The 27,076-nt window shown below is 57.4% G+C and overlaps 4 protein-coding genes across 13 annotated transcripts in view; 2 read left to right on the top strand and 2 right to left on the bottom strand.

The window, feature by feature from the left end:
- Nucleotides 1-6,830, bottom strand: part of Ints11 (integrator complex subunit 11) — a 13,179-nt gene extending 6,349 nt beyond the window's left edge. For both annotated transcript variants that reach the window (XM_010627696.3, XM_010627695.3), the window contains exons 1-4: nucleotides 6,616-6,830; nucleotides 3,895-3,992; nucleotides 3,379-3,452; nucleotides 2,228-2,456 (exon numbers count right to left, since the gene is read on the bottom strand). In XM_010627696.3, the coding sequence (XP_010625998.1) occupies nucleotides 2,228-2,456; nucleotides 3,379-3,452; nucleotides 3,895-3,992; nucleotides 6,616-6,643 (429 nt within the window). In that variant the 5' untranslated portion in view covers nucleotides 6,644-6,830. The remainder of the gene's footprint in view (nucleotides 1-2,227; nucleotides 2,457-3,378; nucleotides 3,453-3,894; nucleotides 3,993-6,615) is intronic.
- A 59-nt stretch (nucleotides 6,831-6,889) lies between these two features.
- Cptp (ceramide-1-phosphate transfer protein) lies at nucleotides 6,890-10,671 on the top strand. 6 transcript variants are annotated; one of them, XM_033767358.1, is made up of 4 exons: nucleotides 6,890-7,076; nucleotides 7,891-7,974; nucleotides 8,519-8,728; nucleotides 8,973-10,671. In XM_033767358.1, the coding sequence occupies exons 3-4, from the start codon at nucleotides 8,607-8,609 to the stop codon at nucleotides 9,493-9,495; spliced, it is 645 nt and encodes a 214-aa protein (XP_033623249.1). In that variant the 5' UTR covers nucleotides 6,890-7,076; nucleotides 7,891-7,974; nucleotides 8,519-8,606; the 3' UTR covers nucleotides 9,496-10,671. The 6 variants fall into 6 exon arrangements, with proteins under 6 accessions (XP_033623249.1, XP_033623247.1, XP_010625994.1 ...); XM_033767356.1 differs by having other exon boundaries at nucleotides 7,845-7,974; XM_010627692.3 differs by having other exon boundaries at nucleotides 7,831-7,974; nucleotides 8,594-8,728.
- Nucleotides 10,672-12,152: 1,481 nt separating this feature from the next.
- Nucleotides 12,153-15,404, top strand: Tas1r3 (taste 1 receptor member 3). The gene is made up of 6 exons (XM_010627699.2): nucleotides 12,153-12,340; nucleotides 12,453-12,753; nucleotides 12,837-13,640; nucleotides 13,738-13,941; nucleotides 14,066-14,186; nucleotides 14,346-15,404. The coding sequence occupies exons 1-6, from the start codon at nucleotides 12,153-12,155 to the stop codon at nucleotides 15,308-15,310; spliced, it is 2,583 nt and encodes an 860-aa protein (XP_010626001.1). The 3' UTR covers nucleotides 15,311-15,404.
- Nucleotides 15,405-16,084: 680 nt separating this feature from the next.
- On the bottom strand, nucleotides 16,085-27,070 carry Dvl1 (dishevelled segment polarity protein 1). Of its 4 annotated transcripts, XM_010627702.2 has the most exons (16): nucleotides 26,693-26,880; nucleotides 21,604-21,673; nucleotides 21,313-21,434; nucleotides 21,090-21,193; nucleotides 20,743-20,881; nucleotides 20,558-20,651; nucleotides 20,417-20,486; nucleotides 20,205-20,344; nucleotides 20,054-20,130; nucleotides 19,851-19,918; nucleotides 19,581-19,733; nucleotides 18,971-19,102; nucleotides 18,716-18,883; nucleotides 18,419-18,625; nucleotides 17,787-17,826; nucleotides 17,241-17,319 (listed from the first exon to the last, which is right to left on the bottom strand). In XM_010627702.2, the coding sequence occupies exons 1-15, from the start codon at nucleotides 26,860-26,862 to the stop codon at nucleotides 17,816-17,818; spliced, it is 1,725 nt and encodes a 574-aa protein (XP_010626004.1). In that variant the 5' UTR covers nucleotides 26,863-26,880; the 3' UTR covers nucleotides 17,241-17,319; nucleotides 17,787-17,815. The 4 variants fall into 4 exon arrangements, with proteins under 4 accessions (XP_010626003.1, XP_010626002.1, XP_019063514.1 ...); XM_010627701.2 differs by lacking the exons at nucleotides 17,787-17,826; nucleotides 26,693-26,880 and adding an exon at nucleotides 26,893-27,070 and having other exon boundaries at nucleotides 16,085-17,319; XM_010627700.2 differs by lacking the exon at nucleotides 17,787-17,826 and having other exon boundaries at nucleotides 16,085-17,319; nucleotides 26,693-26,886.
- Between the last annotated feature and the right edge of the window lie 6 nt (nucleotides 27,071-27,076).

The raw sequence follows: 27,076 nt of genomic DNA, 5'->3' as shown, positions 1-27,076 counted from the left end.
AAAAAAGAAAAGCAGGATGTGATGGTACACACCTATAATCCTAGCATTTGGGAGGCTGAGGGAAAGGACTGTGAGATGGAGGCTCCTGGGGTTACATGGTAAGTTCAAGACCAGCCTAGGATACATGGCAAGACCCCATCTCAACAGCAAAAAAGAAAAAAAAAGAATAAGAAGTGAAATAAACCCATTCATAGATATGTCACTGTAACAGACCCATGCTGATTTTCTTTAGACAAAAGGTAAATTTATCCTGGGTAAAAGGTGAAAACTCACAAGGCCTACTAAGAGTGAATATGTACATAAAACTGAGAAAATACTGACCACAACAAGCTGTAGAGACCATCCCTGGGCTACAACACACTGATGCTGTTAAAATATATGGAAATGAGGTATGTAAATCAGGAGAGCCGTAAGTTGACTTTAAATATTTTAAGACTTGCTTTATCCAGGAACAAGGCAAAAAGTTCAGTGACTTAAGGTTTTTGTTGGCATGAATATATCTTGTAATTACTAAGAGAATTATAATAGAATACGTAACTGATAAGCAAGAAAAAGAGAAACAGACTTTAAAGTAGCAATTACTTTTTGCCAAAAAGGCAAAACGAAAAAGCTAATTAGGAAGCAAATAGTTAAATGGTATATCTAACCCAAGTAATCTTATTAGATGTAGAACCTAAACATATGCCATCAGGTTCTAATTATTTTTTGCTGTTTTGTTTTTAAAATTTTTTGGTGCCGGGGCCAGGGATTTAGCTCAGTGGTGCTGTGCCTCCAGGTCCTGAGTTTGATCCTCAGTACCCCCCACCACCAAAAAAGAGTGACTGCTGTGAACTCTGGTGTTACAGATAAGGAATGTAAAGTTTTTGGTGCTGAGAAATGAAGCCAAGGCCTCACAACACTGAACCGAATCCCCAACCTCTATCAGGCTGTAATTTAAAAACAAAATAAAACTACATTCCACTTAAAGGAGCCACATTTAAAATACAATGCATTGGGAGGCTGAGGCAGGAGGATAAGTGGGAGTCTGAGACTATACTGGGCTACATAGTGAGTTCAAGGCCCACCTAGCCTATACAGTGAGACCCTATCTCAAAAAGTAAGTAAATAAAAATAAAAATATAAAATACAAGGCAGAACAGGGAATAGAGATGCAGGACTGTAATCCCAGATACATTAGAGGCTGAAATAGGAGGATAGTTTGAGATCAACCTGGGAAACTTAATAAGGCCCCATCTCAGAGAGAAAAAAAAAAACAACAAAAAACCGCCTATGTGTGGTGGTGTAGGCCTGTGATCCCAGCACTCAGGAGGTGTGGACAGGAGGACTGCCACAAGTTTGAGGCTAGCCTGGGCTATATGATGAGTTCAAGGTCAGCCTGAACTACATAGCTAAGACCCCATCTCAAAAAACAAAATAAAGTGGCTGAGGATATGACTCAAATGCAGGGCCTTGGGTTCAATTCCCAGTTGGAGGAGGGGGACAGTACAAAGAGTTCTAAATAAAAAAGTAGGAAAAGGTACACCATGAAAACATTAGAAAAATGTGGGTGGGAGATGGTAAAACTGTATTACCAGACAAGTAGATTTTAAGATAAAAATATCACTTAAAAGAAACAGTAGGGGTGGGGGCATTGTTAAACTTAGTACTGCCTTGCAAGCGTAAGGTCCTGAGTTCCATCTCCAGTATCAAATAAAAAAAGAAAGAAAAAGAAAAAAAAAAACAGGCTTCGTATTGACAAAAGCTTCAATCAGAAGGATAAAATGATCCAAAATGTACAAGAGATCTAATGAGAAACACACACAGCTACACTTCTGGGAGAAAGCTTCCAAATCTGACTTCAGCTGCCTGTCTAAAGCCTTCTCCCCAAAGTCACTCCAGGTTGGTATCTGGCAGTCTTTAGGCCTCCGCCTCCCCTCTAGCCAAAACAGAGAACACCAGCAAGTCTCTGACAGCAGAGTTCACCCCAAGTCCATTGTGCCCAAATGGCACAGTGTGCTTCTGGGGCCAGCCTGGCCTCTTCAGGGCTTCATGGGCAGAACTTGTGTACACAGGTGCACATGCACAAACCTTGCACACTCCAGGTGAAATACCAACTCTGTGCTGGACCCATGCCCTCACCACTACCGCTCCTGGTTCCCATGGGGCTGGACAGAATGAGATGAGGTGGCCTAAGCCCAAGGCTCCAGATGGTGTTGAGCAGGCCCACGAGGTGCCCGCAGCCGCTGACCTGGACTGTCTGGTGCAGGTGGACAGCCACCACCTTCTTCATGCAATCTTTGATCATCTGGGAAGTGAAGAAGTTGGCCTCGCCCTTCTTGTCCACTGCAATCTTGCGGTAGTCCTCCAGTAGGATGGGGCAGATGGCCTGGGTAGGATGGGTCATGTAGATGGGTCCATCGTAGCCCACCATCTCACTGAAGTAGGGGAGCGCCCCACAGTGGTCCAGGTGGAAGTGGCTGTGGGGACAGCACCAGTGTGTCGGGGACCACTCCACAGTTAGCCCACACCAGCCCTGGGCTTGTGGTCTCTCCACTCACTCATGGAGGCCTCCTGTGCACCAGATACCATCCTGGGTACCGAACAATCAGACAAGAAAACCACCACCTTCCCAAACATGGTCAAAGGCCTAGCAAAGCAGCTGTAGGCAAATCAATAAAACATATATCAGACAGAAACATGTCACCGAAGAAACATAAGGCTCTGAAGGGATACTCCACTGGGGGGGGCAGCCACTGGCTCTGGCAGAGGTCAGAATCTTCCTTGAAAAGATGGAGGGAGCTAGGACAGTGGTAGGACCAGCCCAGGGAAGCTCTGGGGACAGAGGGCACACAGTGCCCAGCCCACACAGACGAGTCCAGAGGAACCAAGACCCCAGGAGCCCAGCAGTGAGGAACCTGCTTCCAGACTGGGCAGCAAGGGAACAGGAAAAGTCTGTCAGGACTGCAAGGGTTGAGAGGGCAGGACCCTGGGTGGGAAGAGGAAGAGAAATGTCTCTCCCCTCGCTCAGCCCTTGTGAGGTGGGGAGGTGACAGGTCAGTGGCCAGCAGGGCTTGGCATTCCTCAGGCAGTGGGGGCATTGGAGCATGGGTGTGTGTGACCAGAAATTAGGAGGAAGTGAGAGGGAGCTGTCACCAATGACATGCACAACCGAGAGGCCTCAAGAGTCAGAGGGGCCAGAAGCCACTTGGCATGGATGGGATGTCTGCCCTGGCTCTGCCTCAATTTCCCAGTCACTTGCCAGGCTCTGGTCCCTGCCCAGAATGGCCCTGACTCTCAGGGGCTGTCTCCCTGTGAGGAGTGAGGCATATAGGCAGCCTGGGGACAGAGACCTGTGACTCAGGCAGTGGGCAGTTTACCATGGTCCAGACCCACACCCACCTGATGATCACGCAGTCCAAGAAGTCAGTCAGCCGGCCATTCTGGGTGATGTAGGAAAAGTCGGGAAAACGCCTCTGAGGAGAACCAAGAGCAAGGTCAGAAAGCAGCTGCTGCCTCAAGCCTTCAGAGTACAGCAGAGCCAGCTGGTGTCCCGGGGCAACCACAGGAAGAGGGGTCAGTGTACCCCCAGCCTGGGGTACCATCTATACCACCATATTCAGTATCCTAAACACAGATAGGGAGGGTCTTGCTGCTGACTGAGGTCACTGCTGACCTCTCGAACTAGAATCTGAACATTGAGCCTAGCTTACGGACTCTTGTGGGAGCCAGGAGCTCGCTCAGTCCCAGCCCACCTGTCACACAGTGTAACACTCAGTTCATGGGTGCAGCTGCCCAGGGATGCCCACTACTACCCACTCCCCTCATCTGTCCTTTAGCCAAGGTCCAGGGACCCTGCTAAATGAACAGGTAGGTGATAGCCTCCCCATCCCCTGGACTATTGCTTGGAGGACTCACATCATCGTTGAAGCCCATGTGCATGCCACAGTCCAACATGACGTTCTTGCCCGCGATGGAGACCAAGATACAGCTGCGGCCCACATCCTGGCCAGCCCCTGCTCAAGCAGAGGTCAGGTCAGAGGCACAACCATGCACCCTCAAATTCCTCACAGGCTTCTCGAGGACTTCAGTGGAAGGAAACTGGACCTCGAGGGCACCATGTGCACAGATGTGTGGCAGGGAAGCAGTGCTACCTCCACTTGCAGGCAAGGGAAATACACAAGAGAGGACCACCAAGTTACCAGGCATGGTTACAACTCTGGCAGAGAACTAAGCACTGTCACTGCCCCCAGTACCAAGGAAGGCAAGCTGTGGCTCTGCAAGGCCTCAGTGGCACTCCCCCAAAGCTCAGTCAGGTCCTTCCTGGGTCCTCAGCTAAGCTGCAAACAGCTGAAACCTCAACCCACCCCCCTGGGCTTGGGAAAGGTCTGGAGACCAAGTTCTGGGGATGGGAAGCCCTTCACAGAGCCACAGCAGAGGGACACTCATATGGCCTCAGTCCAGCCACAAGGAGACATGGCTCTGGCTATCTAACAATAATTAATAACTGTGGCTGCAGCACAGATGTCTCGGCCTAGACAGTGGCTACAGGGGCCCCACACCATTGCACCCCCTTGAGCATCGCCAGCTCAGCCCCAAACAGAGTATCCTCCATTCTGCTGACAACCAGGTAGCCCCACAGGCAGCCCCAGGCCAAAGCCAGGTGGGGCAAACCCATTCTCCCAGGTGGCCATCTGCCACTTCCCCTAGCTTCTGGGGGCCACAAGGAAAGGGATAGGACCTGATCCTCACCAGGGCTCTGAGAACAGCAAAGGGCCTGGCTTCCATTATTAATCCAATCGAACTCCCTCTGCCAGACACGTGAACCATTCAGCCATCACCACCACACATGGCACAGTAGTCTGGCCAAGCCTTCAGACAGTCAGCCAGTGGAAGAGACTTAGGATCTTTCTTTATTCTTAGATGTACTGGGGATTGAACCCAGGAACTCGCTTATGTTAAGCAAGCATCTATCACTGAGCCACATCTCCATCCCTTTAGGTTTGTTTTTTTTTTTTCCATCCCTTTAGGGGTTGTTTTGTTTTTGGGTACCAGGGATTGAACACAGGTCCTTGTGCTTAGAAGGCAGGTGGTGGAACCACTGAGATACATCCCTGCCCCACTTTAGTTTTTGAAACAGGGTCTCATTAAGTTGCCCAGCTGGCCTCGAACTTGCAATCCTCTGGCTTCAGCCTTGCAAATGACCAGATTATAGGTATGCCAGAAATGTGCCTCTGCACGCAGTAAGTGTGGGTTCCTTTGCAGGCCTGTTCCCGCTGCCCCAAACTGTGAGCTCCTGAGGGCAGAGTGCCCACTGTACCTCCAGCCCTGAAGCTATGCCAGGGGGCCTACCACCCCCCTTCACAGATAAGGACCTGAGGTAAAGGAGTCATCCATGGGCACACAATCAACAAGTGTGGGGCCAGATTCCAAGGCCCAGTGCCGCGACACTGGCTGTCCTTCCTCCAGTGGGACCCACAATAACTTCAGAGCAATAACAGTGGCCAGCACTGGGTAGAGCAGTGGGGAAATAAGCTCAGCCCAACACATGAAGGGAGATAGCACTCAGAAGAAGGCAAAGGAAGAAATATCCCTGCCCACGTAGGGCTTACATCCTAGGGGGCAATGAGACAGCCTGAGTACATCAGGTGGCGATCACCATGGTGGAGAAAAGTAAGACAGGAAAGGAGACAAGGTGCCCAGAAACTTCAGAACCATGGCAGAAAGGACCCAGGAAAAGATGACTTCCCAGGAGGTGGTTAGCAGGTAGCCAGGATAGGGGGAATGGCTATACAAAGGCCCTGTGGTGAAGTGACCTGGGGAGACTCAGTATGTGGCCAGGTGATCTGAAGTCCTGAGCAGGACACCTGCACAGAACAAGGAAGTGTTTCTGACATCCTGTCTAGCAAGGAAGCAAGTTCCAGAGCAACACACAGCACAAGTGCACAAAGAAAGCCCAGAGACATCCAGGGTGATCCTGGGACCCTGTACTTCAATGCACTATTTCCTCTTCCACAATGTTCTATTCTACTAGAGGCTGCAGTTATGATTTTTGCAAAAAGCATAGAAAAAAATTTTTTTCCTTCAGTCCTAGGGACTGAATCCAGGGACTCATGCATGCTAGACAAGTGTTCTGCTATATCCCTAGCCCTTTTTTCATTTTGATACAAGGTCTCATCAAGTTGCCTTGGCTGGGCTAGAACTTGTAATCCTCCTGCCTCAGCCTCCCAGAGTTGTGGGATTACCAGCACGTGCCACCACTCCCCCGCCCCACTTTTTTTTTTTTTTTTTTTTGAATGTTGCAGACCAGGTACCACCAGGGTCAAACTGAGTATTGGTTGCAGATGATGGAGGTGGAGTGAACCAGCGGGTCCTGACGCTGCAGTGAATGCGCAGTGAGAAGTGGACACGGGCAGGATGGAGTTGGCGCCTCTGTCTGTTTGGTGCACCCACTCGGGACCCACTCTACCTCGCGGCCACCTGAGCCTCCTCACACAAGCCCTGGGCCAGGATCCGACCCCGCTCCGACCAGCTCCTCGCCGGGCCAGAAACCAGGAAAGACACCTCCGCTCCTCCCTCGAGGCGCTGGGTGTCGGGGAAGGGGTGTCTCGCAGGGCTCGCGGGCCACAAACATCTTACCCAAAGGGGTGACTTTGATTTCAGGCATCTCCGGGGCGGCACTGTGTGTTCCCTGGTCCGCCGCGCTCCTCCGGCAGGGAAGGAGAGGGACGACCGACCGCGACAAAAACCTGCGACCAGCCACTACACACCACGACACCCCAAAGCCTGCGGACCTCGCTACACTGCTCGGATACAACCGCTGGGTCGCCGGCTTCCGGCCCGCTAGCCGGAAATGCTGGTGGGTTTATCGGTTCCTGATTGGGTGATCCGTGACCAATTATGGCTGTGGGGTGGGGCCAGACCCGGGCGGTGGCAGACTTCTAGCGGGCGGCTGGTAGGTTGCTGCAGACGCGTAACTAGCAGGGTAGATCGCTAGCCAGGCGTTCTGAGCTCTGAGCTGCGGCCGCCCCTTCCCTTCCGCCCAACTCCGCTGCGCCCGGCGCCCCAGGCCAGACAACGACCGGGTGTGCCCGGCCCAGGTGAGACTTGCGGTTCCCCGGAACAGCGCCCGGCGATCGTCCCCGCGGAGGCTCAGAGGTGCCCGTCGGCTGCCCTTCCTGCACCCGGCGATGCATTCTGTTGGCTTCAGGCTTGGGTCTTGGGCAGGAAGCCGGGCCGACAGGATCCTCGGGGGCTGAGAAGGGACCCCAGGGGCTCAGAGGCCATCTACTCGGTGGACATGGCACCCCGAGAGGGCGAGGCGCGCTAGAGACTCCGGGACCGGAAGCCCCGGGCCCCAGACCACCTTGAAATGAAAGATTGAGCCACAAACCGGGCGCGGTGGCACACGCCTGTAATCCCAGCACTCGGGAGGCTGAGGCAGGAGTATCGCTGTGAGTTCGAGACCAGCCTGGGCTACATAGTGAGTTCCGGGTCAGTCTCAACTACATAGTGAGACTCTGTCTCAAAAAACCAAAATAAATAAAGACTGAGCCACAGCGTGCTGCTGTGAGTATCTAGGGGCCCAGGTGTCTTGCACCTGTCTGGAGCTCTCTGCACAGATGAGGTGCTAGGGGCCCTGCAAGTGAGAGGTCAGGGCAAGGCTCCCAGGGCAGTGGGGTGAGGTTCAGCCTAGTTCTGAAGCTTGTCAGACCTGCCTGACAGGGTCTGCCCTGAGCACCTGGGAAGGTGGGAGCTGGGGTGTTTGCAGGCACTCAATGTGTGGACGCTGAGAAGTGGGGTGATTGTAAGAATGCAAGAGTACTCAAAGCCTCAGTCTTGGGCCATTTTCAGAATATTCCATGCAGGTAGGAGGCCTGTGGCAGCCTCCTGAGCATGGTGCCTTTGACCTAGCCACCCTGTGTGCGATGTGTACGCTGAAGATTGGTGCCTTTCCGTCCAGCAAATCCACCCACCACCTCTGCTCTGGCTCCAGAGGTACAGCTGCAAACAAGGAGGAGACCCACCCAGCCACCCTCCCCATGTGCTCACCTGCCATGACCACAGTATTTATCTTCTAACCTGCTTGTCAGAATTATTTACTATCTCAGAGGCCCTGGTTTTGAGTCTGATACCCCCCCCCATTAAAATGTTGCCCTGAGAGCACAGATATCTAGATGCAGCCCTATCCTGTTTCAGCCTCTCTGCAACATTTCTCCAATGCCTGAAAACAGATAGGGGCCCCAGGAAGAGAATCAGAAGACAAATAAGAAGCCTCAGCAGGGAGGCCTACTGCAAATGGGATGGAGCATGGTGGTCCCCTGCAGGGACTGCCCTGAGTTAGTGACTTGCATGACAAGCAGGGACCATGCCCCGGTCTGGGCAATGGGCACAACATGGTTGCCCTAGCATGTCCAAGTATGGCTCCTGTCAAGGGAGTCCTGGGTAAGGGGACAGGGAGGGCTTCACCATGGGATTTCAGAGGACAGTTTCAGGACTCTGACTCTCTTTCAATGCCTTTTCCACCCCACCCTCCCCCAAGATGGGCAGGAAATGAGCCCTGGAGTGAGCTGACCAGTAAAACAGCCCAGAAGTTCTGCATAAAATTGTGTTTCAGTTCATGTTGGAAAATGGATGGTTCAGAGGCAGATTTCAACCTGAAAGTCGTCCTGGTCAGTTTTAAGCAGTGTCTCAACGAGAAGGAGGAGGTTCTGCTGGACCACTACATCACCAGCTGGAAGGGGCTGGTCAGGTGTGTGCAGAGGGGGCTGGCTGCCTTCCTATAGGGGGCCATGCCAGAAGTGGTGAGTGGTGGTACCCCTTGCCAGCATGCATAGGTAGTGTCTGCTTCCTGCTTGGCACTGGGCAAGAGCAGTGTCATGGTGGGCTGTTCTCAGTTGTCCTGTCCTCCAGGTAGAAATGTCCCCAGCAGTTCAAGACAGATGATGTCCCCTGTGCAGCTGTATGGGGCCTCAAGCTCTTTTTTTCCCACACAGGTTTCTGAACAGCCTGGGCACGGTCTTCTCATTCATTTCCAAGGATGTAGTCTCAAAGCTGCACATCATGGAGCGACTGAGGAGCAGCCCTCAGTGTGAGCACTACATGAGCCTGCAGTCCATGGTGGCCTATGAGATGGGAAATGGGCTGGTAGACCTGGATCGCCGCTCCCGCCACCCTGACTCAGGCTGCCGAACCACACTGCGACTACACCGGGCTCTACACTGGCTGCAGCTGTTCCTGGAAGGCTTGCACACCAGCCCTGAAGATGCACAAACCTCCACACTCTGTGCCAACTCCTACCATGCCTCACTGGCTGCTTACCACCCGTGGATTGTGCGCCAAGCTGTCACAGTGGCCTTCTGTGCCCTGCCCTCACGCAAGGCCCTTCTCGAAGCCATGAACATGGGGTCCCCTGAGGAGGCTGTGGAGATGCTAAGCGAGGCCCTGCCCTTCATCAAGCAAGTGTACGACATCTCCCAGAGGCTCTATGCGGAGCACTCCTTGCTGAACCTGCCCTAGCGGCCAGCACCCAGGGTTGATGGCTCCCTACACTGCAGGGTTGGGCAGGCCAAGGCCTGCACTCTACACACAGCTTTTTGGGTGCCACTGTCACTCCTGTGAGCTGAGCTTGCTGAAAGCTGTGGACAAACAGGAAATGCAGGCTTATGCCCCTCTGAGCCATAGCCAACCCCTCAGCCTCAGTTACACACGCTCAGTTCAGGCCACTCTGAGGTACAGACAATAGATCAGGCAGGACACTTCCTTGTGAGTACAGCAGCTAGAGGGCTCATCCCATCTGTGTGTGTGAAATGTATACGGTCACAGGTGCCTTGGGCACAGAGGCTCTGTCTTCCTCTAGCTGAGTGTTTAGTTTCCCATGCCTGTCACAGGGCCAGGACACAAAGGACACAGTGTCTATACCAGGCAGACAGCCTCAGTCCCCCCCATACCCTGGCTGGAGCCTAGGTGTAGGTCTGAACATGGTGGGCTTTCTTCTTGCCCTTCACCTCCTCACTGACCTCATGCAGAGCAAGCTAGCAGCTTTCTGTCCAAGGCCCCTAGAAAGTCCTGGGAAGGCCTCCAGAGCCCCTGCAGGCATCAGCTCCTAAAGGGCTTGTTACAAGGCACTTCCACTTAGCCTGAGGTCCTGGCAGCCCAACACCACTTGATGGAGACAGGCCTCCTCCTCCACAGCTGCACCCCACAAGATGCCATATTTCTTCCCCTGCGCTGCTGCCCCATCCCCGTGTGGTCAGGACATCCTGATGGTGCATGGTATGGGAAAGGGGCCAGCCCTTGCTACCCAACAGCCAGCACCCAGCCGGTGGGGACCTGGCCTCTCCAACTGGACCAGGACAGTGTCTACAGGGAAGCAGATGCATCAGTGCTTGCAAGACTTGCCTGGTCCCTAATGTATGTGGTAATTCTCAGCATAATAAAATTACACTTATGGGACTGGGTGTGGCATTCCAGGGTGGGTCCTGGGGTCCACCAGGTCCCTGATGACTTGGAAGACTCAGCAAAGGACCCCAAGCACAGAGCTAAAGCATGCACTCCCTGACCCCAAGGGCTCACAGGGCAGTGTCAGTCATGGCGACACAAGACCAGCCCAGGACAGCAGGCAGGGTCAGGAGGAGGTGCTGTTTTATTCCCATTCCTGGAGGTCATTAGCTTAGTCATGCACCCCCTACTTTTTCAGGTCAGTAAACAGACTTGCCCAAGGTCACTCCCAGGGACCTGGGTCAAAAGGGGGAGGCCTGAGGCCAGCCACACACTGCAGGGGGAGAGGCCCAGAAGACGACACCACTAGCTGGAGAGGTGGAGGCCGCACCAAGGTTGACCTTAGGCTCTGTCCACCCACATGGGGCTGGCAGTGAGGGAGTGGCTGAGTGGACACTTGAGTCCACAAGGGCCAGGGAGCAAGGCTGCAAGTGCAGCTCAGGATGTGCTGTGCATGGGTTTGTGGCGTGTGCACCTTATGGGGCCCTCAGAATGGCAGGGAAGAGGTGAACATCCCATGGGCCCCAGCTGTAGCCCACCCCCACTCAGCAGAGCCAAAAGCCCCTGCCACTTCCATCTGTGTAGTCCCCTGCTGTGTCCACTGGGTCTCTCCCAGAACCAGAACCTAGCAGGGAGCAACCACAGTCCACCCTCCCAACACAGGCACACACCTGGTGCTAGTAGCTGGAGCCCATTTGATTACAGCCCTTCCTCCCTCATTTTCATGGCCCCCCACTTTGGGTCCAGCTGCAAGCTGCCCCAGCCGGTGGAGGCACCTGCACACTAGCCAGGGGATGGCCTGTGCCAGGGCTACAGAATGAGCACAGCCAGCTACATGGTGTCTGTAGCTTCTGGGAATTGGCAGCCTGGCAGTGGAATAGCTATAGTAGGACCCTTGGCAGGTCTACACCACTTGAGACAGCCTAGAGGGATTACCTGTAGTTCTCCAACTGTGGACTTGAAGGATTGGGAACCAGAAACCTCCCAGGTATTTCTGTGCCCAGGAAAAGCCCCATAGGGCCCTGGTACCTCCTAATCCCTGACACAGCTGAGACCCTAGGGCCCTGGATGCCCACAGGATGCCAGCTGCTCCAGGAAAAGGGCTGCCATGGGGTTTGGCAAGGGTAGAAGCCAAGGCCACAATCAGTTGCCATTCTCAGCTTGCATTCCAGGTCACTGTTGGCCAGAGAGCTTAGTGGGCATGTTAGGATGTCTGACAAGTAAGGCACAGTGGCACAAATTAGCAGTCCCAGTATTTGAGAGGTTAAAGCAGAAGGGTCACAAGTTCAAGGTCAGCCTAGAAAACTTAGACCCTGTCACAAAATATAAAGGGTTGGGGATATATGCAGCTCAGTGCAAAGTCCCTGGGTTCAGTGCCTAGTACTCAAAAGCAAGTCTTGGACTGGGGATTTAGCTCAGTGGTACCACACCTGCCTGGCACACATAAGGTCCCGAGTTCAATTCCCAGTACCAGGAAAAAAAAAAAAATCCTATGTGTCCAAACCTTTAGGGCTCAGGATGTTGAAGACAAAGCCAGGGCCTCTCGGGTTTGGCAGGTGAGCAAGGCACTGGTTTTGCTAAACAAATCCTTTGCCCCTCCCTTTGGACTCACTACATATCTGGAGCTCCTGCCTGACATACTTTCTTGCTCTCCCTGCTTGAAGCTGCCACCTGCCATGCCAGGACTGGCTGTCCTGGGCCTCAGCCTCATGGCTCTCCTGGGCCTTGGGTCAGGGGCCTTGTGCCTGTCACGGCAACTCAGGATGCGAGGGGACTACATCCTGGGAGGGCTCTTCCCCCTGGGCTTGGCAGAGGAGACTGAACTGCAGCACAGGATGCGGCCCGACAGCATCACGTGCTCCAGGTACTACGGAGGTGGGCAGCCAGGGCAGGGGAGGTGAGCGGGCTGTATTCCCAGTCAGTGCTCCCAAGCCTGGGATGAGATAGCAACCACCCGTGTCCCTTTGTGGCCTCAGGTTCTCCACTATTGGCCTGTTCTTGGTGATGGCTTTGAAGATGGCCGTGGAGGAAATCAACAACAGTTCCACCCTACTGCCTGGGCTGCAGTTGGGCTATGACCTCTTTGACACGTGCTCAGAGCCTGTGGTCACCATGAAGCCCAGTCTCATGTTCCTGGCCAAGGTGGACAGCTGCAGCATTGCCGCCTACTGCAACTACACACAGTACCAGCCCCGCGTGCTTGCTGTCATTGGGCCCCACTCCTCAGAGCTCGCCCTCATCACGGGAAAGTTCTTTGGCTTCTTCCTCATGCCACAGGTGGGCCCACCATTCCTTGTGTCCCCCTGCCACTCCTGCCTGCATGAGCCCCCACATCAGGAGGTACCTCTGGGCCGCTGCAGGTCAGCTATGGCGCCAGCATGGACAGGCTGAGCAACCGGGAGACGTTTCCATCCTTCTTCCGCACGGTGCCCAGCGACCGAGTCCAACTGGAAGCCATGGTGACACTGCTGCAGTATTTTGGCTGGAACTGGGTGGCTGCCCTGGGTAGCGATGATGAGTATGGTAGAGAGGGTCTGAGCACCTTCTCAAACCTGGCCCATGCGCGGAACATCTGCATTGCGCATGAGAGCCTTGTGCTGCTGCCCCAAGCCGACAGCCTGCGACTGGGCAAGGTGCAGGACGTGCTACACCAGGTGAACCAGAGCCAGGTGAAGGTGGTGGTGCTGTTTGCCTCAGCCCGTGCCGTCCACTCCCTATTCCAGTATAGCATCCACCACAGCCTCACGCCCAAGGTGTGGGTGGGCAGTGAGGCCTGGCTGACCTCAGATCTGGTCATGACGTTGCCTGGCATCCATCGGGTGGGCACTATTCTGGGGTTTCTACAGCAAGGCGCCCGGCTGCCTGAGTTCTCCCATTACGTGGAGAACCACCTAGCCTTGGCTGCCAACCCAGCCTTCTGTGCCTCACTGGATGCTGAGCAGGACCTGGAGGAGGATGTGGTAGGACCGCGCTGCCCGCAGTGTGACCAAATCACGTTACAGAACCTGTCAACTGGGTTGGTGCAGAACCTGTCAGCTGGGCAGCTGCACCACCAGATCTTTGCCACCTATGCGGCCGTGTACACTGTGGCCCAGGCCCTCCACCACACACTGCAATGTAGCTCCTCCAGCTGCCCCACACAGGAGCCCGTGAGGCCCTGGCAGGTGAGCATGGGACCGGGGTTGCAGATCAGTGCCCAAGTTGGTCTTGTTGTTCAATAGCTTTAGGGTTAGTCCTGCCCCCAAACCCCCCACCCCACAGCTCCTGAACACTATGTACAACATGAGCTTCCGCGTTCGAGGCCTGGAGCTGCAGTTCAATGACACTGGAAATGTGGCTATGGAATATGACCTGAAGATGTGGGTGTGGCAGAGTCCAACACCCAAGTTGCACACTGTGGGGACCTTCAATGGCAGCCTCCAGATGCAGCCCACACACATGCACTGGCACACAGAAGACAACCAGGTAAATGAAACGCATGTGGTCCCAGCCACACAGAAGCCCACGCCAGGTATGACGCAGAGGCTTGGAATGTCTCTGGTCTGGGGGGCACCCAGCCCTGTGAGCCCAACTTGAGGTCCCCTGCCAGGTGCCAGTATCTCAGTGCTCCCAGGAGTGCCGTGAGGGTCAGGTGCGCCGGGTGAAGGGCTTCCACTCTTGCTGCTATGACTGTGTGGACTGCAAGGCAGGCAGCTACCGGCAGAACCCAGGTGAGTCATCTACTCGGCCAGTCTATACAGTTTGGGGTCGGAGTCCACCCAGTCCTGGCAGCAAGGCTGGCGAAGAAGCCAGAGACCATGGTGGGGTGCAGGGCTCCCCAGTACACCCTACACCAGCCCACAGAGCTCCTTCTCTCCTGCCTCCTGCAGATGACCTCACCTGTACCCAGTGTGACCAGGACCAGTGGTCCCCAGAGCGGAGCACACGCTGCTTTCCCCGCAGGCCCAGGTTCCTGGAGTGGGGAGACCCAGCTGTCCTGTTGCTGCTCTTGTTTCTGGGCCTCGTGCTGGGCCTGGTGCTGGCAGCTCTGGGGCTCTTCATCCGCCACAGGGACAGCCCACTGGTCCAGGCCTCAGGAGGGCCACTGGCCTGCTTTGGCCTGGCCTGCCTGGGCCTTGTCTGCCTCAGTGTCCTTCTGTTCCCTGGCTGGCCAGGGCCCACCAGCTGCCTCGCCCAGCAGCCTGCGGCTCACCTCCCACTCACTGGATGCCTGAGTACACTGTTCCTGCAAGCAGCCGAAACCTTCGTGGAGTCCGAACTGCCGCTTGCCTGGGCAGCCTGGCTGCGTGGTCACCTGCGGGGGCCCTGGGCCTGGCTGCTGGTACTGTTGTTGATCCTGGTAGAGGTGGCACTCTGTGCCTGGTCCCTCACGGTTTTCCCATCCAAGATGGTGATGGACTGGCGGGTGTTGCCGAGGGAGGTGCTGGTGCACTGCCACATGCACTCCTGGGTGGGCCTGGCCCTGGTGCATGTCACCAATGCCACACTGGCCTTTCTCTGCTTCCTGGGCACCTTTCTGGTGCAGAGCCAGCCTGGCCACTACAACCGTGCCCGTGCCCTCACCTTTGCCATGCTGGCCTATTTTGTCACCTGGGTCTCCTTCGTGCCCCTCCTGACCAATGTGCAGGTATTGTACCAGCCTGCTGTGCAGATGGGCGCCATCCTCCTCTGTGCCCTGGGAATACTGGCCATCTTTCACCTGCCCAAGTGCTACCTGCTGCTGTGGTGGCCAGAGCTCAATACACCCATGTTCTTTCTAGGCCAGGGCACTAGGGACAGCACAGACGGGGGCAGCAGTGGAGGCAGGGACAGTGCTCAGGGAGACCATGAATGACCCCTGACCCCAGGATCTCAACCCCATTGAATTAAGCCCCTGTAGATGCCTCAACCCACTAGACTGATAACCTCTTGTTTTATATTCTGACTCTAAGGGCCGGGGATTTGGCTCAATGATACCATGTCTGCCTCGCAAGCTAAAAGTCCTGAGTTCAATCCCAGTACTAGAAAAAAAAAAACTACCACAACAGATTCTGACTCCAAACTGACCTTAACCTGTGACCCCAGGACTGCAGTGTGGGAGAGGGGCCCACAGGGCCTGCTCCACTTCCCCAGAGGGGCTTCCCACTCAGGGCCCAGAGACATATCCTCAGTTTAGGAAAGCCCTGGCCAGATAAAAGGAGGCCAAATGGCCACCACTTGCCTCACTGAGCCTGAGGCAGGCCTGGAGCAGCCAGTGGGGGGGGGCAGCAGCCAGCGGCGGGGGGCAGCACCCAGCCTGGTTCAGATTAAGCTGCACCCACCCAGTGGGGGTGCTCCCTGCTCCACCAGTAGGTCCAACAGAGCACGGGCGGAGATGGGGGCAGAGGTGGGCATCAGCACCATGGCCAGCACCCACTAACAGGACCCCTGGCGCCAGCACCAAGGACAGAAAATGGCCAGCTAGCACCGGGGACAGCTGGGCGGCAGCACGGACTCATAGGACGGCGTGCTGGTCTGGGCCAATGGGGCCTCCCAACAGACGCGGATCAGCGTTGGACCAACCCCCACCACACCCAAGTCCCGAGACAACCTGCAGAGAAGAGGGACACAGGCCAAACACCAGTCCCATAAAATTAAATGTTCTTTAGTGTTTAAAATAGCATTTACACAGAAGCAGCTCTACTGAACTACCCAGATGCTCGGACTTTGACACAATATCTACAGAGCAGATGTTCAGATGCCAGGCATGCCAAGAAGGCAGTGTGCAGTGGGAAGATGGCCCAAGGACAGTGAGGACAGACCAGGCTGGCTCCTGTCTCTCCAAGACCCCTCTGCCTGCAGTGAGGCACTGTGCAGGGAGAGGGGCCCTCTGCCAGCTCCCCAGCCTCCACACTTCCCATCATGGCCTGCATTCCTCATGCTTGCTCTGAGTCCCAGAGCAGAGCAGGGACATGCAAACTGCCCCAGTTGGGCGGGGAGGGGACAACTAGACAGCCACCACCCTCATAGTAGGCAGGGCAGCAATAAATAAATAAGTTAGATCCCACCCTGAGTGACCAGAGGGGACTGGGGACGCCACTGCCCGGGTGAGACAGGCAGGGTCAATGTGCTGGGTGAGAGGGACTTCAGGCCAGTTCAGGTGAGGGCCTCTGCATAGCTCTGGTAGAGTGAGGGGCAACACCGAACCCATAAGAGTCACCTCCAAAGGAGAGGTCGGGGGCCCTAGAGTCCCATGTTGAATGGGCAGGTCAGACCTGCCTGAGAAGATGGTCCCCCCAAAGGAGCAGGGAGACAGCTGTTCATTGCCCAGGGACCCCAGGAGGAGGTGGCTGCCCTCGGCCTTGGCCTCTGTGCCCACTGCCTGCTGGGTCCAGCGCCCCAGGCAGGCCTGTCCCTAGCTGGCCACCACTAAGGCAACCCCACCAGCTCCCAGTGCAGCAGGATGGGATGCCCCGCCTTGGACGGGGCTGAAGGCACTGCCCACCAGTTACATGATGTCCACAAAGAACTCACAGGGGTTTCCCATGGCCTTCTGGAAGGACTGGCGACTGCCAGTCAGTTCTGGGGGGACAGCAGCCAACTCCCGGACAGGTGGCCCCCCCGGGGGCCCACCCACCACTGTGTAGGCCTTTGTCAGGGAGTGTAGTGGGGGAAGCCCAGGAGCAACAGCCGAGGCCTGGCTACGTGGGCTACTGCCCTGGCTAAGCTGGCTTACAGGACGCTCCCACCAGCCGGCACTACCCAACCCGCTGAGGGCCGCAGGGTCTGACTCACTGCCGCTGCCCCCAGCTCCAGCGGCCCGGCGCTCCTTCTCCCGGCCTGGGGCCCGGCGGCTGCTCCGGGTGGACCCACTGCTTTTGCTCCCTAGGAATGAGAATGGAGGGTGGGTCAGCCAGGCCTGGCCACCACCAGGGCCACTTCTGCCCCAAGCAGTTGGCGGGAAGGGACCAAGCAGGAGGGCAGCCATGCAGGCAGAAGGGCGGGTCTGGCCCCACCCCAGGAAGCAGGAACAGCCTAGGGGAAGGGGTGGAGCCACAGTGGGCAATAGGACACAGACTAGCTCAGAGCCCACACTTTACCCCAGTGCTTTAACTAAGGGCTGTGTTCCCAGCTGGGGAAATGAGGCCCTAGTAAAGCCCCTGAGTACCTGGCAGGCACTCCTGCCGGCCATCCTGGGCTCCCCACCCAGAGACCCACTGTCCACCCACCCCGGGGCCCTGGTCAGCTAATCGCTCGGCCCCTGTCCTGGGCTCCAGGAAGGAGTGGAAACCTGAGGACAGTGGCTGGCTAGGGACATGCCGAGAGGGACGCCGGGGGGGACCCTGGCTTACCGGCCCCGAGGGTCCACTCCGCTAGTCCTTCAGTCTAAGGCTTGCTCAGCACAAAGCAAGGGATAGCACGAGTTACACATGGGCCTGCCACCAGCTGGGCCTGGCAGCGGCCGGGTCAGGTTTGGGTGGGAGCAAATGCCTGTCCAGGATCCGAAGACTAACAGCTTCCCTGGGCATGGCCACCCCCAGCCCTCACCTCTCCTATGCCCTGGGCCAGTTGGCTGTACCTCTCTCCAGACCCTGCACACACAGCCATGGGCTTCCTGTCACCCCTTGGCCTAAGCTCCACTCCAACAAGGTCCTTCCATCTCTCTACAATTCCTTGTGGGCTGCATGGGCCCCAGGGATGGAGGCCAACCCCCATGTCCTGGGCCTGGAAAGTGATCCTGACCAATGCTCCTGACCATACCCCCTCTGGCCATACAGTCCCCACCACACCATTCCCTAGCTCTGGCCTCTGCCAAACCTGGACCACCAGCCCCACCAGGCACAAAGGTAAAGCACCAGGTTTCCTGAATTCCTTCCCAAAACCCAGAGGAGTCTCCAGGGCCCAAGCAAACAGCAGGGGTTCAAGGCAGCGGCAGGAGGGCAGGGTGGTTGGTGGGCAGCAGGGTCACTTGTATGGCTCTCACCTTCACTCTGCTGGCTCCCAGCGCTGCCACTGCCATAGCTGAAGCCGGGGTCCTGGTAGGCGGGCGGGAAGCAGGGTGGGGGTCCAGGGTACTGGTAGGGGTAGCCCTGGCCTAGCGGCCAGGCTGTGGCTGGGTGGGGCAGTGGGGCCAGGGTGTCCTGATCCGAGGCTCCGCTGGAGCCACTGTGAAGATTCAGGGCTGCGAGATCTGGTGAGGTGAAGCAGGTAAGAAGTGCTCAGATCCTGAGTCCCCCATCCCCCCACTTACCACTGCTCTCAGGCCTCACCCCCAACTCACCACTGCACAGGTCCCCAAAGACATAGTAGCACTGCTCAGAGAAGGTGATCTTGTTCACCGTGTGCCGCAGGAAGCCACGCCTCAGCATGCTGCCGGCGTACTTCCTGGCCTCGCGCCGCTCCCGGAAGCCCTCTATGTGCGTGTACAGCCAGTCCACCACGTCCGCCCCTGGCCACACAGCCAGTCAGGCTGGAGCTTGGAAGGCTGCTCCCCTACCCTGCCCCATCCCCGGCCAGCTGGCTGAGCAGAACTCACCGATGACAGCATTGGCAATTGTAATCTTGAGCCACATGCGGTCACGGATCTCCAGCCCCGAATCTGGCAGCTGCATGACTCGGGCAATGGCACTCATGTCGCTCTTCACTGTCAGCGGCGCTTCTTCAAGCTCTGCAAAGCACAGCCCCTCAGCTCAGGAGCAGATGGGTCCAGGCAGAGCCTGGGATCCTGAGAGGGGCTGCAGGATGGACCCCCAGGTTCGAGGAACAGGCCTCTATCTCACCCCACAGATGCCCCTTCACAGGATCACAGACCAGAATGAGCAACCCACAGACCAGAGCCAGTAAACCATCCAGGCCCCACCCCCATCTCTCCTCCCCGAAAGCTTGGGCATTAGTTGTGTTAGCAGCAGGAAAACAGAGTGGCCACATACCCCTTTCACCTCTGCCTGGCAGGCCCAAGGCTATCTGTGGGCCACATCAGCAGGCCTGGCTGTGTGAGGGCACAAGTTTGTGCACATATGTGGGTACTGGGGACAGGCTCAACACCTGTCCTAGGCAGATGACGGCCTAAGCCCAGCCTAAGGCTGGGCCAACCCATGCCCACAAGCCTTGGTTTCCCTCCAGGGGTCTCGTGAGCTGCCACTTACGTGGAGCGCCAGGCACTGAGCTGGTTAGTGAGGAGGAGCTGGAGCGCGTGATGGCACTGGAGCAGGGGCTCGTACCGTAGCGGGGCAGGGCGCCTGTCAGTGCCGCTGTGTGGGACAGCCAGGCAGCTGGGTCGATGGGCCGCACAGGGTCAGCTAGATGGCAGCAGACGACAGATAGACAGGAGAATGGGGGTGGAGCACAAGGCAGAGGAGACAGGCCTTCAGGCTGGGCCCCAGCACCCCCAGCCCACCTGCCCACAGGTCACTCACCCCTCGGGACGGTGAAGTAGCTCCGGGGGGTTGGGTCCCAGCACTTGGCCACCGTAAGGCTGATGGGCCTGTGACAGGCGTCACACAGGTGAGGCCCTTGAAGCCTGCCCTGCCCTGCACCCTTGTGCCTGTCCTCTCTGTGCCCCACATTCCGCTCCTCACTGTCTGGGAAGTGACCCCTGCCTTGTGCCCCACGGCCTCACCCTGTCTGGGACACAATCTCCCGGAGCACCCGCACAGCGTCATCATTGCTCATATTCTCAAAGTTCACATCGTTCACCTGTGGTGGGGGACAGGGGTCAGGGCTGGTGGCAGCGGGGGGCACATCTGGTCCCCAGCCCCCACAGCCCGCACCTGCAGCAGCATGTCACCCGGCTCGATGCGGCCGTCAGCGGCCACAGCCCCACCCTTCATGATGGAACCGATGTAGATGCCACCATCACCCCGGTCGTTGCTCTGGCCCACGATGCTGATGCCCAGGAAGTGGTGCCTCTCTGCAGGAACAGCTGTGAGCAGGCCCTGCCCCGCCCTGCCCCACCTGCCACCCCCAGCCTCCAAGGCCTCACCCATGTTGAGTGTGACAGTGATGATGTTCAGAGACATGGTGGAGTCGGTGATGCTGCTGAAGGAGGAGGCCTGTGGAGGGGCCCAGTGAGACACTGCCAACCACCATGCACCCCATCACCTCCACAGGCCCTGCTTCCTACCCGGTCTGTCTGCCGTAGGCGCTGCTTCCGGCGCCGACGCTTGTGCTTCCGGATGAGCCGAGAGGAGGTGCTCTGCTCTGTGGAACTGCTCAACCTGGGGCAGGTCAGGGACAGAGGTCAGGGTCCAGGATCTGCCCCTGTACCTGCAAGCTTACTGCACATGGGACATGGGCCCCTGCCCGCACCGGCTCGTGTTATCTTCCTCATCCGAGTCGATGAAGCTGCTGGACTCCAGTTCGCTGCTCAGCACAGTGGACGCACTATCCGGGGGCAGCCCCAGGTCCCGCCGCCGGTCGCCCCTTGGGTGCCCATTGGCGCGGGTGGCTGTGGGCCAGCAGGTGGGAGCTGACATGCCTGTGCAGCCTCTGGCTCCTGCTGGTCCAGCAGCTGGCAGCAGACCCTAGGGCCGCAGGGGGCACCAGGGCTGAGCCCTCTAACCAGGGACCTCAGGGTACTGGCAGGGACTTGGGACCCACCATGGGGCACCCAGGGAGGCTTGGGGCCCAGGGCAGGCCAGGTACAGCCACAGTACCCTCCTCACGGTTCCGGCGCCGGACTCTCTCCCGCCGGTGACTGACCATGGACTCTGTGCCGGTCTCATTGTCCATCCCATCGCGGCTGCTGGCCACATTTGGGCTGTGCAAATGAAGGGGTAGGATGGAGAGGCTGGGCAGCCAGTCCCTCAAAAGACTCAGCCCTTGTCCCCCAGAGGGACCTCAGGGGACACCCGGAAGCTCAGCCCACAGGGTCCTTACTGGAAGGAAGGCGGCCGGGAGTCCCCGATGCCACCTGTCCGCTCGAGGGCTGGGGGCAGGTCAGTGTGGCTGTCGGTGCCCTGGGACCCTGCGTCTGAGTGAGCACCCTCGGCCAGGACCAGCTGTGGAGGGAGAGTGAGGGCTCGCACACCCAACTTGCCTGGTGCCCTGCCCTACCCTTGCCTGGCCTGCCAGAGCCCAGTACCATGCCCACCACCTCCCTGGGAAGGGCCTCCACCCATGGCAGATGCCAGGGCCCAGCTAAACATGTCGGGTGCACATAGGACTCACCCAGGAGACCACTCGGCCATTGAAGCAGGGCAGCTTGGCATTGTCATCAAAGATCTCCTCCTTTACCACCCTGTAGACAGGTGGGTGTGAGACCACACCATGGGAGCTGGGCGCCCAGCATAATTTGTGGCACTCCATCCACTACATTCTCTTCTTAGGGCCCTTTCCACCCTGTACTGTCCCTTCAGCACTTGGGACAGTGGCTGTGGACAGTTCATGCAGGGCCAGCCTAAGGCTCCTGTCCACCTCCAGCCTGGGATAGGGTTGGGGGACAGACAGAGGGAAGGGTGCCTGGGAATGACGCTAGCACTGCAGCATCCTCACTGGCCTTGTCCACACATGTGCCCCCAGCTCCACATCCCAAGCCTTTCTCCTAGGGACCCTGACAGCTACCCACTAAGCTCTCCCCATGGCTAGGCAGCCTCCCTGTCTCAGATCCAGTATTCCCCTTTGGTTCTTCTGTTCTTCATCCTAAATGCACACCTATCACCTGGGCCCCATTTTCCAGCCCTTTCCAGAACAACCCTCCTGCTTCCCGACAGCCTGCAGACTTGCAGCTGCCTCCTGAAGGAACAGGTCTGATGCTCCTCACACTACCCCCAAGTCCCCACTTTCATCCTTTGTCTCTGTGAGCACCTATGGGGCCCTGGCCCTTTGGAGACCCCCACACTTGGTAGCCCTGGCATTCTATGTGCTTCTCACCTACTCACCTATGCCTTCGACTAGGCTCAACTCTCAGATAGCCATGGGCTCTGCCACCTGAGGACCAGGGCAGCTGGGGACAGAGCTGGCCAGGCCCCGGTTGTAGCCACTGGCCAGCATCCGTGCCTGCCCGTCTTCCCGCTTCCCCTGGGGCAAGGACATAGGGGACTCAAGGAAGGTGCCAAGGATCAGGGAAAGAAACTGGGAAGGAGGCCAGATGACCTGGGGTCAGAGTTCAAAGGGGCAAGGGCAGCAACCAGCACAGCTCAGGGTGGGTGGTAAGCAGGAGCTGGGACCCCAACGCCCCACCCATTGGCACTCAGCCCTGCCAAGCACTGCGGGATTTTCCATGCCTGGGACTTGTGCCAGATGAGAAACAGAAGCTGGGAGACTGTGCTGGGCCTGGACATGCACCTGGCAGGAAGCAGCCTCCTGGCCTGATGGGCCCATTGCCAGAAGCAGGGCCATCAGCCCCAGGACACCTTGACTCGCCCTGTCCAGGGTGGCAGTAGGTGGTCTAAGTGCAGCTGGCACCCCATACCATCCAAGGAGTGAGGCCCCAGTCCAGACACTTGCCAAGAAGCCCCAAGCCTAGGGCAGAACAGACAGCAGAGATGGGGCCAGCCTGGGAAGGAGGATGCATCCTGCCCAGCCTTCTACAGTTCTGTCACTGTTCCAGGTACCTCCCTGACCCGTCTAATGAGGTGGACACCCTAACAGGCATACAGTCGCTTCTCAGGACCCTGGCACCTGCACCTTCACCAATGACCCACAGCCCTGCACAGCCAGGCTAGCATCCCAGGAAGGTCACAACCCACACGCCAGACCTAGGCTTCCTGGGGTAGGGAGTGGTCCCTGCAGCAGCCAGTGCTCCACAGACTGCAGCAAGCTCTCCATCTCCAAGGTTCGCAGCAGTCACCCCCAGGAACCCCTTCCTCCACCCCATCACAGCCCCAGTGGGCTAGCTGATAGTCTGCCCCTGCCCCACCCAGCTGCAGTCCTGTCTGACTCACCTTGGGTGACAGGAGCCCAGCACCCACTGGCCCTGCCTCTCTCATCACCCAGGCTGGCCTTGAGCTCCACTGCCCATGCGGCCAGGGCCTCAAGATGACCAGGGCTATGGAGGTCCCTGTGCCTCCCAACTACATGGATGCTTTTCTCAGTGACCAAAGACCTTACTCTCCTGGCCCGGCCCAGCCAGCAGGACTTAAATGCTGTGCCCCAACCGCTGTGGGGCCCTAGGTGCATGAGGAGGGCAATCAGCCAGGACTGAGGGGAGGCAGCTGGCGGACCCTTCCTGCCCTAGTCAGGCAGGGTGCAGGTGCCAGAGCCCCAGTGGAGAGCAGGTGTGGTCTCCAGAATAAGCACTGTGGCCCACAGTTGCTAGCATGCTCTCAGGAACTCCAGAGTGGAGCCTCGGGGATGGAAGGGGACAGGGGCCACAGCCCACGCTCCAGACAACCCTGGCTCCAGTGTGCATGGGTTCTTAGGTGGAGGGATAGGCTCAGGAGCAGCCTCTGTGGAGTCAGGGTGGCCAGCCAGGGCCCCCGACCTCAGCACTCCTAGAGTATCCTGGTTAACCTTGAACTTGTGGCCATTGGGCTCCACCTCCCACCCCATGCCACCCCAATCCACCCCAGGGAGGAATCTACTCCAAGAGAAGGCCCTTGGAACCTAACAGGGCCTGGCCAAGAACGGTCCTGGGCTACAGAGGCCACAGTACTTAAGAGCCCCAGGGGTCCCCCTCTCTTGTACCCCCATGAGTTGGGGTCCCCGCTGCACAAGCCTTGGTGTATGCGGGGCCTCAGCCCAAGGCACCCACTGCCCAGCTCCAGCCCTAGTAACCATGCAGCAGGTGGCTGGGCCACTCTGCATCCCCTCCTGATTTGGAGTATGTACTGCATCCACCTGGGCCTCCCAGCTTGGGGGAGCAGGGGTCACAGAGACTATCTGAGCCCAGGGGGCACAGCCAGCAGCTCCCCTATGCAGTGCCCCAGGCACATGGGGCTAATAGAACATTTGTGCCCATCAGAAGGCAGCAGAGTCCAGGGCTCCCACCCCCGTCATCATCCCAACCACCTACCCTTGGGCCTGGGTCCCCCAACCATGGAGATGAGTGAATGAGCCAAACACCAAGCCCACAGGCCTGCATCAGCAACATCTCCTGGCAATGAGGATGGAAGGCCAAAACCTTCCCTCTTCTGCCTCAGACCTCACCCTGCACTGATCATCACCAGACCCAACACCAGATGCCCAGAGACTCTGCCCCAATGCCCAGGGGTCCAGGGTCAGAACAGCCATCACCTACACATGAAAAGTGGGGGACAGAGTCAGGCACTATGTACACACCTAGAATCCCAGCACTCTAAGAGGCTGAAGCAGAAAGATTGCAAGTTCAAACCCAGCCTGGGCAACTTAGCAAAACCCTGTCTCAAAATGAAAATAAGAAAAGGGCTGGGGATGATTAGTGTGAAGTCCCAGGTTCAGTGCCCAGTACTACGAAGAAAAATGGGGAGCAGGAGGGAGAATTTCATAAAGGCAGAGCAGGGGCCAGCCAGCTGTTGTTTAGACAAGGCAGCAGAGGTGTAGGGAACCCAGAGCTGGCCCACAGCAGTCTGGGGGTGGAAGCAGGACGCTAAGATTCACAAGGGCATACTGCACAGCCTCCAGTCAGAGGCCACTGTCCCTGCTCAGCCAAGACCTGATTCTCTTCCCCCAGTGTCAAGCTACATTCATTTGGGGTCCAAAGCAAGATCCCAGCTTAGTTTTCTTTTACACTAAAGTGTGAATGACTGATCAACCCCTCTCATAAGCACTTATTTCATTAAATAAAAAGTTTATAGACTAAATAGAGCTTAGAGTTTACAGAGAGAATTTAAGGGAAGGAAGAAGAAAGCAGATGATGGAGTCCTTTCCCAGCTCCTACGGTCACCAGGCCATCAGCCAGAGGGCCAGGGGGGAAGCAAGGTGAGGCCCTGTCCTGTTGCTCACCTCAGCTGCCCTCTGCCTCCTAGCTCTACTGCATACCAGAGGTCCCCAACTTGTGCTTAAGCCCTCTGCTGGCTCCCACACCACACCTCACCATTCCCAAGCCTGCACAGGTCCCCAAAGGCCATCTCCTGTGTCACAGCCCTGAGTGCCCACCCCTCTCCAGCCAGAGTATGACAGTCCCCCAGATCTGCCTAGCAATAGCTCTTCTGGGGCCCAGGTGTAGACAGCCCCCCTTACAGATATCATGAGGAGAGGGCAGGCAAGACACAGTCCAGAGCATGGGGCAGGCAGCAACCTGGGGGTGGCACTCTCCTTGGCACAGGCTCACCAATGCCAGGAGTCTGGGATGAAGAGCATTTGTGACTTTGGTGATTCCTGTCAAAAAAATAAACTGAAATTCCAGGTACTCTTCCACACACTTCCTGTGCAAGGCCAGGGACACAAGGCCAATAGAAATGAAGGGACCACATGAGGCCCAGCAGGAAGGCAGGCAGAGCAGACCCCAAAGCCATCCCTGGGCCGAGATTGCCAACAGGAGCACCCAGCCCTGAGGAGGACTGCCCAGGACATGACTGACTCTGCTCCTCCTTGGACAGGATCTGCCCACCTGACCTCTGGCCCCAAGCACAGAGTGGCCCAAGCTTGACTAGACTAGACCCAGGCTGCCCAGGACTGTGGAACTACAGAATCCAGGAAACGGGAGACCAACGTCAAAGTCCCAAGACAGGGCCACACACAAGGACACTGCTTGCCCGAGGACACCCCTAACACCTGCTGTGTACTGCTGAGCTGGGGACTCTGGTTACTGGTGGCTGTGACCCCGGTCAGGCCTCTAGTGGATGGCCCAGCTACTGCTCCTTGTCCCTCAGCACAAGTGAGAAGTTCCTCCTTCCAGCCTGGAGGCTGACCTGAGTCAGCAGGTGGCAGGAGCCTCAGGGCAGGGGGTGGAGCGAAACTCCAGGATCCATATGACCCCTGACCTCTGCCCTGTCATGGGAACCCTGGAGGAGGGGGCCTGAAGGAGTCTCTCTAGAGACTCCAGAAACTTCTGCAAGCCCCCCAGGTAGACTGCTGTCCCTGTGCCACCCCACGTCCAGTACCACCAAGGGATCCAGTGAATACTGGGACATGTGCACCCCATGATACTCTCCTGACCCAGGCCGGCCTGAGCCCCGGAACTGCCACCACCAAGGAAGGAACGCAGCAGGCCCTGAGCCAGACAGGCCAAGGTGGGACCTCAGCTCGGTTGGCCTGGGGTTCGCCTGCTGCCGGACTTGCGGGTGGCAAGCTGGGTCTCGGTCTAGGGCGGGTGCGACACTGACCAGGGCCGCCCGACCCACACGGACCCACCCCAGGTGACAGGTGCTGCTTGCCCGGCCGCCGCGTGGCCACTGACCCGAAGTCCTGGTCCATGGACTTGAAGAAGAATTTGTAGGCGTGCACGGGCCGGTTGCTGAGCACGTTCTTGAAGTCGGCCAGCGTGACGCGCTCGGGGGCCACCGGCAGCTTGACCAGGTACGGCGTCTCCTCTTCGTCCATGTGGTAGATGATCTTGGTCTCCGCCATGGCGAGCGGAGCCGCCGCGTGGCCACTGACCCGAAGTCCTGGTCCATGGACTTGAAGAAGAATTTGTAGGCGTGCACGGGCCGGTTGCTGAGCACGTTCTTGAAGTCGGCCAGCGTGACGCGCTCGGGGGCCACCGGCAGCTTGACCAGGTACGGCGTCTCCTCTTCGTCCATGTGGTAGATGATCTTGGTCTCCGCCATGGCGAGCGGAGAGG

This window comes from Fukomys damarensis, unplaced genomic scaffold (assembly GCF_012274545.1).
Source record: "Fukomys damarensis isolate Sample0158 unplaced genomic scaffold, DMR_v1.0_HiC HiC_scaffold_23, whole genome shotgun sequence".
Lineage (NCBI taxonomy): Eukaryota > Metazoa > Chordata > Mammalia > Rodentia > Bathyergidae > Fukomys > Fukomys damarensis.
This window is presented reverse-complemented; position numbering and strand designations above follow the sequence as displayed.